This window comes from Neophocaena asiaeorientalis, unplaced genomic scaffold (assembly GCF_003031525.2).
Source record: "Neophocaena asiaeorientalis asiaeorientalis breed wild unplaced genomic scaffold, Neophocaena_asiaeorientalis_V1.1 scaffold681, whole genome shotgun sequence".
NCBI classification, from domain to species: domain Eukaryota; kingdom Metazoa; phylum Chordata; class Mammalia; order Artiodactyla; family Phocoenidae; genus Neophocaena; species Neophocaena asiaeorientalis.
The window spans coordinates 569,651-580,196 of NW_020172271.1; the positions used below are offsets into that span (position 1 = coordinate 569,651).

Genomic DNA, 10,546 nt, shown 5'->3' on the forward strand with positions numbered 1-10,546 from the left:
TTTTTTTTTTGTGGCTGCATTGGGTTTTCACTGCTGTATGCAGGCTTTCTCTAGTTGCGGCGAGCAGGGGCTTCTCCTGTTGCGGAGCACGGGCTCTAGGCGTGCGGGCTCAGTAGTTGTGGCTCACAGGCTCTAGAGCGCAGGCTCAGTAGTTGTGGCGCAGGGGCTTAGTTGCTCCGCAGCATGTGGGATCTTCCCGGACCAGGGCTCGAACCTGTGTCCCCTGCATCGGCAGGAGGATTCTTAATGACTGCACCACCAGGAAAGTCCTCCTCTCTTCTTAATCATTTGGATTTTTCTCATGACCCATTTTCCTCTCTGCAGCTTTGGTATTTTACCCCTTACCTTTCTGAAAACTTTTCTCGTTCCATTCCTAAACGTGATCATTCTCTTAAGATTTGGGTCCTTCGGCCCCTCTCTCCCTCCCCCACCCATTAGGGAGCTAATTCACCCCTTACCGCTTTAGATAATCCCCTCCAGGTAGTCAGTTTCCACGCCTGACATCTGAGGTCAGTGTATGTAACCTTTCTTACCGTGAACATGATTCATATTTAGTTGGTGCTATTTTATCTTGTAAATTATTGGACTGTCTGGGCTTCCCTGGTGGCGCAGTGGTTGAGAGTCCGCCTGCTGATGCAGGGGACACGGGTTCGTGTCCCGGTCCGGGGAGATCCCACATGCCACGGAGTGGCTGGGCCCGTGAGCCATGGCCGCTGAGCCTGAGTGTCCGGAGCCTGTGCTCCGCAATGGGAGAGGCCACAACAGTGAGAGGCCCGCGTACTGCAAAAAAAAAAAAAAAAGAAAAGAAAAAGAAAATATTGGACCGTCTGTAGGATGGGGCACCGTTGGAGCTGTCTAAAGATATGTCATTTCTCAAAAACCTTCCCTGAGTGGCATCTTAGCCTGACATTACGGGCTCTCTGTTACTGTGTGTGATCTACATCTTTGCCTTTACTCCTCTAAATGTATCAATAACACACAAATTGGATGAATTTCAGATACCCAACTGTATCTGCTTCCTTAGTTCTTCAGGGAGAGTTTTCAACAAAAACAGAGTGACTTAACTACATATCCACTATCCAACTGTAGCAAAACCTGTACATTTTGCCTTACTTGCTTCAGATTTTTTAAAAGAAAGACAACAAATGTAGTTCTCTCCTAATGTGTTTTAATATCCCAGCCACTTCCTTCTCCCCTGTGCTTTGGCGAGGCTGTCTATGCCTTTCCCCTGGAGTGGCGTCTCCTATGCTGCAGCTGCCAGAGCTGCTTCAAGGGTCAGTGCAGACACTGCCTTCCTGGCTCTCAGGGGCCACAGTCCCTTCCTTCTGCTTCCCATTGATGGCACTTAACCCCCTAACTGCTTTTATCTTTGTCCGTGTTTCCTGCTCATTAGTGACCTTGCTCTTCATTTTTCTATCTCCTGAAAGGCCTTGTCCCAGTAAGCACTTAATACACATTGGTCTCCTTGAATATACTGAAGAAGGCTGATAGTATCGACTTACAGTGTCCAAGAGCAGTGCCAAAGTGCAGCAACTTCTTTCTACAAAGGAAGAAAAAGTAGCCAACCCAATAGAGAATAAAAATACAATTTCTAAGACTTTAGTAAACATTTCTCTCACTCTCAAAAAAATGAAGGCAAGTTCCTACCTAGCCCGGGGCTTTTGAAATCTCATTATCTCAGCATAAAATTTTGCTCCAATCAATCTGCAGGGGTGTAAGTCAGAAGCCTGCAAACTTTTTCTGTAAAGGCCCAGATTTGGCCACATATGGTCTCTGTCACATACTCATTCTTTATTTCTTTCTTCCTTTTTAACAGCCCTTTGAAAATATAGAAAATAATCTTAGCTGGCCCTGCACTGCATCATTCAGACTTGGCCCATATACCTTCTCTTCTAGTCCCTGCAACTCCATAGGAGGAAAAACAAAGCATTCAGACGTGAGGATGTATTTTTCTGGATAGGATTCTGTCCTGTCGTTTCATATTGTGTGTAGGCTACTTACTTGAAAAACCATCTGCACCTAGAGTTTTAGGAAAACGTTTAATTGTGTATTCAGCAGTTCTTAACATTTTTTTCAGCTAGCAGATAAAGCCTAGGCTATAGCATCATAAATCTTCAGGTAAATAAATTAATAGGTGGTAAAGTCACTCAGGCTAGCTGGGTCCCCAGGTAGCAGCTCATTCCTGAGCAGATTGAGAGACTGTCTTCACCAGCTGCTTCAAAAACCTGACAGGCAGGATCTGTTTAGACTAAAATCTATTTCTAAAATAATAGATTTGGGCTGACTGTAATTACATAACTGCAAATCTAAAAATGATGGAGGATTTCCTTATAAGTTACTATGGAATCATAACTAGTCTTGTTCGATCTGGGGGGTGAATAGTTTTATTAACATAGAAAGTAAAAGAAAATGTGAGGTTTACATTTCCCCAGTCCATCAAGTTTGGAGGAGTGCAGCCATGTCAGTAGGCAACAAGGAGAGAGTGAGAGTGCCCTGGCTGGAAAACTGGGGCCTGGTTAACCCCAGACACTGTCCCGGACGTCTGCCGACCTTCCTGAGCCTTGCAGGCGAGGCCCAGGGTGGTCGGCTGTCTTGTACACATCCACGTGGGAGGTAATGGCCCAAAGAAGATCTGGCATGGCGGTGCAGTGTATCTGTTCCCCTGCAAATCAAGTGTTCAGATTTGCCTCTCTTACTAAGGGGGTGAAATGCATAAGCTCCAAAGACACCTCCCTGCACAATTTTCCCCTTAGCTTCAGTGACTGTAATAACTGTCATCTTTGTCATTGTCTGTTCCCTACTTCCCAAACCGAATAAGGAAAGCTTGAACCTCCCTGGGACTTGCCAGCTTTGGGATCGCTGAAGCACATGCCTGCCTGCTCACTATCCTTGTGTTTTCTTTATCCCAACCCCCTGTGCAGAGTACATCCAGAAATATGCAACAGAGGAGGCACTGAAAGAACAGGAAGAGGGCACCGGAGACAGCTCATCGGAGAGTTCTATGTCTGACTTTTCGGAAGATGAGGCCCAGGATATGGAGTTGTAGTAGAAAAAGCACCTGCTTTTCAGAAAGACTATTATTTCCTAACCATGAGAAGCAGACTATAATATTCATATTTAAACAAAGCAATTTTTTTTATTACTAAACAAGGTTTTTATGAATAATAGCATTGATATATATATATTATATATCACCCTTTAGATCTTGATTTCTTGGTCATTTCTCAACCTGAGGTGCATAGCATATTCCCACATTCCATTTTGGTAGCAATATGCGGTCCGAATGCATGCATTCATAAGTCCATTTAGCCAAGTCAGCCTGTGTGCTACTGAACTGTCAAAAGAAACAGCCGCTCTGATAGATAGACATGAGGAAAAATAACAGGAAAAAGTTGCTTCTTTTATTGATGGTTCCAAAGAAACAAACCAAACCAACCAGCTCTTGGATGTGAAGATAGAATAGTACTTTTTCAAACTGGAAAGGAAGAAATTGGGGAGGAAAAGCCCTGCTTGGGAGCATTTAGAGCCAGCCATGTCAGAATCAGAGCTGCTTCTTCCTGTGCATCCTAGGTGGCCCCATTTCTGTGGAGTAACAGTATAAAACAGGGAGCTAATTGGAGTATTGAAACTTAAAACAATTTTTTTGACTTGGATTTTAAGTACATTTTTATATGTAGATTCCTGCCCTTCTCGCTACCAGGCCCTGCAGCCACAAGTGTTTTGCTTTGGAGAACCTTTTGGAAATGTTTTCTGAATCTGATTCTTTTTCTTGGGGGTAGAATTTGTAATCCAGACCTGTTTTTTGAGAGGACAGGACAGGAGGAGAAAAGTGACTGGGAAGATGTTTCCTCTCATCCAACACGTGCAGAGTCACATCCTCATCCTATTGTTGGCCACTGTGAGACTGCTACCCTGGACTCAGAGCTTTATATTTGAGGATGGTTGTGGGGTTTGGTTTTTTTTTTTCTTTTCTTTTTGGTGTGTGTGCATTGTGCTTAGGTTGCAAATTTAATCTTCACCTACCAAGAGATGGCCTCCTCCTTGGACAGCCACTCAGTGGACCATTAGACTTGGGAAGAAGACCCTTCTGGTGGCTGTGACTCCTGGGTACTCTCATTCAGGTTTTGATTTTGTTTTCCCTTCTGCTGCTGCTCTTGGCAGCAGCCTGATCATCGTCTGCTCGTGGGAGTGGGAAATAGGTATTTTAGACCCAACTCACATTCTAAATTTAAAATGAGTAATAATTGGAACAAATAAAGGTTCTTGTACGCAAAGTGACTCTACATGGGAAAAACAAACAGCTTTTTTTTTTTTTTTCAGAGTGAGACTGAATAGGAGGAAAGGATTCAGAAATACGATGTAGAACAGGTTTTGAAGGAAGAGAATTTTCTCTCCTGTATGTGTTAAGAGGAAATCAGTTTAAATGCCTGCTAATCAAATGTTTACTCAGCTAACCATATGTCTAGGTTGCTGGCAGAGTTTCTTTCAGATCTGAGTGTTGCCTGCTGAATTTGGAGAACTTCAGACATTAGCTGGTGGAGGGGGGTGGGGGGTGGTTGACACAACCAGTAGGACAATAGCAAAATTAGCCAATCCTGAAATCTTCTCGAGATGATTTTTGAATGTCCTACTGGGATAATTTAATCCTTCTCTCTGTGTGTTTTTAGTTTATAAGTGCTATATTCCACAAAATTTGAGTCAATGAGATTGAAGATACCCTATCTTTTTTATTCAAAAAGCACAATCTTTTCTTTGAAAATCTATATAAAGTACAACTTGTTTTTAGCATGATTATTTTCCTAAATAAAAAACAAAGAATTTACTTATTTTATGTTAATTACGGGCATGAAGCAAAAGGTTTTCTTTTTAAAAAAAAAATTAAAAGTGCAGTTATGTAGGGCTGTGGTTAGTTAACCGTACTGAGTTATCTATCTAGCATTTGTGGCTTGTTGGAAGGGTAGTATTAACTATTTAACATGTAATGGAGTACTTTAACTCTTATCTAGCACGTTGTCTTCTCATTACTTTGGGGGAGGGAGGGTCTCTGCTGGCACTGTCTAACTTGCTTACCTGCTGAATTAGCAGTTTGCTTGTGCTATAACCGTTATTTGTAGGTGAGACTTAGGGTAGGCTTAAAGTGCTGGGTGGTGATTTGAGTTCAAACAATAAAAAACTGTATTTTTTCAATATTGTATAAACAATAGTGTTCTAATTACCTTTCAAAGAAAATAATGTCCAGATAATAATTGCTTTTAATCTTGTCAAAAAACAAAAACAAAAACTAGTAGAACCAAGTTTAGGGATGGTATGTGAGCAGTGCCACAGCTCTGCTCCCTGACTAAATCCATGTTTCTCTAACCAAAAGACATCAGCTTGCCTGTGATCGAGAACTCCAGCACTAGGAATCTGTTGGTGCAGAATTTCCAAATGAAGATTTGTTGGAGGTTGCAGGGGTTAAGAAGCAGATCTGAGTGTGGCTACAGTGTGTATGCACGTGTGTGCGCGCCCATCCAAGTCTGTGTGATAAAGGTGTAACTAGGCTTCTCTGCTAGCACTGGAAGCTCCTGGAAAGTGCTGCCCAGATCACACTGTACCCTCTCATTCTGTGCAAGTCTATCCTTTTTGGGCACTAACCTTGATCCCATGCATGTTTTTGGCTCTGTGTGGAGCTTTTCCTCTCCACTTGGAAATTGACTTTTGATATGTTGAACAGTATCCCTTCTTACACTAACTTTTCGTCCCTTCCCTGTGCCTGGGAGAGGTAGGAGTAGGAGAGGAAGCTGGAAGAGGGCCTGGCTGTGATTCTGAGGACTCTGGGCCCCCAGTAGTAGTTGGTAGAGTGAGTCTGGAGCAGGGGGTGGTATGACACCAAAAGCTTTTTCCACGTTGTCCCATCATAACACTCAGAGAAGCATTCAGAGCCCCTCAGAAAGGCTGCACATTATTGCTTTTAAAGGTGGTGGTGGTAGGTCAGAGCTGCTTCTGGCAGTTTCCCTTCCCTTCCCTTCCCTTCTTTAGTACCCATCATTTTTGAAATCCTGCTTTGTGGTTTATCAGCGCAAGCCATTCTTTGCCCCTGTTCAAATGACTGAGCTCCAGCTCTCGCCAAACACCAACAAGCAAGATGGCTGCACCACAGCAGCCTGCAATCCGCTACCCTCCAGCCGCCCCAGCACCGGGGCCTCGTGGGTTGCGTTTTAAGGTAGCCAACCTAGACACTGGCGTGTTTGCTCTTTTGTCTTCAGTCGTATCGCGCTCCTTGAGGTTGCTGTGCAGTTTCAACCAGCGTTTTATACTAGTGAGATAATTATCAGAAGTTGCCATATATCTCTCCAGTACCTAACGTTTTTCTTCCACTCCAAAAGCTGTTCTAATTGCCAACTGGCTGATCTAAGCTCCAGAAGAGTGTCTCCCCTCGAAGGAATTTTTTCCCTCACAAGGCTCCCTGAAGCCCTAGTTGGCCTTGGCCTGACACTTGCTTTTTATTAGGCCTCCTGTTGGGATGGCTGAGAATCATGAAAGACAGATCCTCTGCTAGCCCCGTGGTGAAGTTGTTAGATACCAACTTTCTGGGAGCTAGTGTTTGACTTTAAATGGCATGTGACCCTTCTGTGTTCTAGGGACTCAATTAGAAAAGTGAAAGCCATTAACAGAAGTTAGAGTTTTATTCATCTCACCAACTTCCTGACTGGGTTCACAGCCTTGTTGACTGAAATCATTTCTGATTGAGCTCAAAGACCTGCATTTCTTTGGACTTCTGAATCCATGTTCATATTTTCTCTGGCCACTGAACACCTTGGTGATTCCATTAGGGACTGAATGGAGTGGAGGCCCCTTGGGGGGAAGGGAGAGTAAACCCTCAGGTATGCAGTTTCTCCACTCACCTGAGGAAGGGCCAGGACTCTTAATTCAGCAAATACTCATCTTGGCCGTGGGCTTGGGAAGAAATGGCCATTATTTACTGATTGTATTTGGTACATATTGTGTGATACTTGAAGAGATAAAAGGGACTTACCAGCCCTTAATTGAAATCTAAGCTTTTTATCACTTATTTTTTCCTTGCCCCCTCTCCTCCCTTCCACCTTTTACCTTGCATTGTGATGATCTAGTGGGCACTTCTGTCAACAGGACAAATGCCTCCTCTGACTATAACCTCTTAATAGTTGTGTATAATGAAAACTGTAAACTTTTTTAAATAAAATGTGTATATACCTTGGCAAATGGCTGGACCTTGATCAATAATAGCCCCCATGATTACTAAGCCCGATATTTTAGAACACCCTCCCTACTCATCCGGCTCCTCTGAGCAGCAGATGATGGCTTGCCTTTTTTCTTTTTTTTTTTTAACTGAGACTCTCTTACGAGGCAGGTGACTGGGTTAGTTTGGGAAGGGATTGTCATATGTAGGCAGTAGTAACTGAGAGGCCCTGCCTACAAGAGCCCTACCCCTATGCCTGGAGTGGCAGGTGACTGCTGGCTATAAACAGGGCTGGCTCTGAGGCTTCTCTACCAGAGCCTTGAAAAGCCATCTGTTCTGTGAAGTCCTGTAGCCTGGAGGACCCCGCCTTCCCCCATGTGGATCAACAGGTATGGCTCCTGTGTTGCCGTTCAGCCCAAACCTCTAGACCCTGTTAACTAATGCTGAGCAAAGCGTACCCACTTGGTCTGGAGTTCACAGACAGTACAGCTTCCTGCTGGGGCTGGTCTGCCTCAACAAGGAAGGGGGAAAGCCGTGGGTGTTGCTTCTGAAGCTGATCACTGCATTAGCCCAACATTTCAGTTCCTTTCTAAAAGCATGTGTCCTCATCTGCCACCAGGTGGCGATGTTGCCTCATTAGTCTATTTACTTTTGCTGGATTTAGTTAGAAGACCCTTTAGACAAAGGGAAAAGTTGTCCTTTGGTCACATGCCCTCATTCCCCCAACTCTCTTCCACTGTTTTCTTCTCCTTATTCATTTCCCCCACACTCCTTTTTTTCCTCACTGCATCCCGATGTAGTTGACTGTAGGCACAGCTTTGTATCTACCAGAGAGGAGGAGGATAAGGCCACCCAGGAATCCTGCCAACAGACATCTCAAGTGCCCCTGGCTGCCTCCAATGCTCAGAAGCGAAACAGTCAACAGAAGGCTTTGCTGTTGGTCTTCACTAACTCCTCAGCCATGGTCACAGTGGACCAAACGACGGAACCAGTGCTGTGAGTCCTGGTGCCATCTCTTCTGATAATGAGCTGTGCGGCCTTGAGCTCTGTGGGCCTCAGGTTCATCTCTAACATGTGGTCCCTAAACTAGTAGGTTCTGACTGACACTTTGTGACTCAGAACTCCATACAGGCTCTGAAATGAAACCATACCATAGGACTCAGTATCCTGAGAGAGGATATTATATCAACCTGAAAAACACCAAGGTTTCAAGACCAGAGGTTAGAGTTTTAGGACCCAAAGAGCTTTGGGAATTTAGAGCACCCATTTTCCAGCTGAAAGAATTAGATCTATGGGTCACATGAACAGTCATCCTATTGATCTCACGCAGGCAGCTGCTTTTAAAAACCCCGTGAGGGGGACTTCCCTGGTGGCGCAGTGGTTGGGAATCCACCTGCCAATGCAGAGGACATGGATTCGAGCCCTGTTCCGAGAAGATCCCACATGCTGCGGAGCAACTAAGCCCGTGCACCACAACTACTGAAGCCTGTGCGCCTAGAGTCCATGCTCTGCAACAAGAGGAGCCACAGCAATGAGATGCCCGCGCACCGCAACGAAGAGTAGCCCCTGCTCGCCGCAACTGGAGAAAGCCTGCGCACAGCAATGAACACCCAACAAAGCCATAAATAAATAAATAAATTCATTTAAAAAAAAAACAAACATTCCATGAGGAATCTCAGTGCATCCAGTGGGGCTTGAGTCCCTCCCCCACCAGTAATTTCTCCCAACATCACTCTTACCTCTCAGCCTCAGTCCAGCTGCTTCCCAAGCAGCAGGTGGCTCTCCACCGCCTGCCTGAGGCACTGCCCCTTTCCTGAGGAGGGGGATGCAGGGTTTCTGAAACATATTGTCCTGGAACAGAAAGTTATGGGCTCAGAGCCCCAGAACTTTTACTTACTTTAAGCTTTTCTTATCTCTGAAGGCTGCTCTCTACCCCAGGGAATAAATTTCTATGACAGTGGGCCCTGGTGTTTTCTGCTCCCTACCTAGAACGAGGGCAAAGAGGATTTGTTTGGCTCCCACAATCCTTGGACCTGCGGAGGCCTGGGGGCCACCTGGCAGACTGAGCAGCTTTGCTTATGCGGAGCCCACAGGTTTCTCAGGGACTCAGATGCCCGAGTGAGCCTGGGACAGTCTGCCTTGGGCCAACCCTGCTCTCCAGTGCCTCATGGTAGGGTTTGTGCCCCCAGAACTTCTTAGAACTGCAGAGTTACCCTTACTAGGGATTTAATGTTTGAAGGTAAAAGACACAGGGGCGTTTCCCCTCTCACTTTGTGTGTGTGTGTTGGGGGGTGGGCGGGGTAGACGCATATATGTCTATAATGAAGGATGTTTAATTTTGAAAAAGGGCCAGGGCTCCTCAGGGCTCCTCAGAGCTATTTGGGGCTCAAACTTGGCTTCTGGTGTCAAATGACGGGGGTGGCAGGAACAGACCTGGGCTCCCTAAAAGACAAACTTGGCCCTTCTGGCTGCCCCATCATTGACAATTAACCTGGGAGGGGGCTGCTGGACAGCCGGTAGGGTTTGGCCTTCAGGTCTCTCTCAGCTCCCCTTCCCTTGGCTCCTACCACCTAAATCAGCCAGTACAGAGCTAGCAGCTCCCTTTGAGAAGCTTCAGCCTAAGTTCTGTTCTCTCCAGCTCTATAAACAGTGGATCAGGTGCCTGCCACAGTCTACTAACGTGCATGTAAAAGTGTGGAACAAAGCGTTTAAAAGATGCTCTTCGGGCTTCCCTGGTGGCGCAGTGGTTGAGAGTCCGCCTGCTGATGCAGGGGACACGGGTTCGTGCCCCGGTCCGGGAAGATCCCACATGCCGCGGAGCGGCTGAGCCCGTGAGCCATGGCCGCTGAGCCTGCGCGTCCGGAGCCTGTGCTCCGCAACGGGAGAGGCCCGCATACCGCAAAAAAAAAAAAAAAAAAGGGGCTCTTCTACAGATTTCAAAAAATTATGTGCTGGTAACAAATCAGCATTCCAGAAACTTGTGATCACAAGTCTTCCACAGTGCCCTCCTCCGCAGACAACCAGCATCAGCAGTGGCCGGAGAGGCCTTCCCCTTGTGATCCTCACACTGGCCCTGCGAGCCCCTCTGGAAGTGGACCAGGACTTGGCCCCTTCACATTAACTCCTTGTGAGGTGCCAATACACCTGGGCACACAGAGTTTGTGGCACAGCCAATGCTGAACCCACATCTTCAGACCACAGGTGAGTGTTCTTTCCATGCTCAACTGGGGCTGTGGGCACCTGTGTCTGTGTGAGCCTCATCCTGCCACCTGGGGCTCCTACGAGATGCCTCCTGGTTGACCGGGTGAGCCTGGCTGACCTGCCTAGAGGCCCTATGGGCTTGGTCCT

At 46.1% G+C, this 10,546-nt stretch overlaps 1 protein-coding gene across 1 annotated transcript in view; it reads left to right on the top strand.

The window, feature by feature from the left end:
• The window catches only part of UBE2H (ubiquitin conjugating enzyme E2 H), a 96,643-nt gene extending 89,422 nt beyond the window's left edge, over positions 1-7,221 (top strand). Inside the window, exon 7 of the mRNA XM_024762786.1 lies at positions 2,922-7,221. Coding sequence (XP_024618554.1) covers positions 2,922-3,046 — 125 coding nt within the window. The 3' untranslated portion in view covers positions 3,047-7,221. The remainder of the gene's footprint in view (positions 1-2,921) is intronic.
• The last annotated feature ends 3,325 nt before the right edge of the window (positions 7,222-10,546 follow it).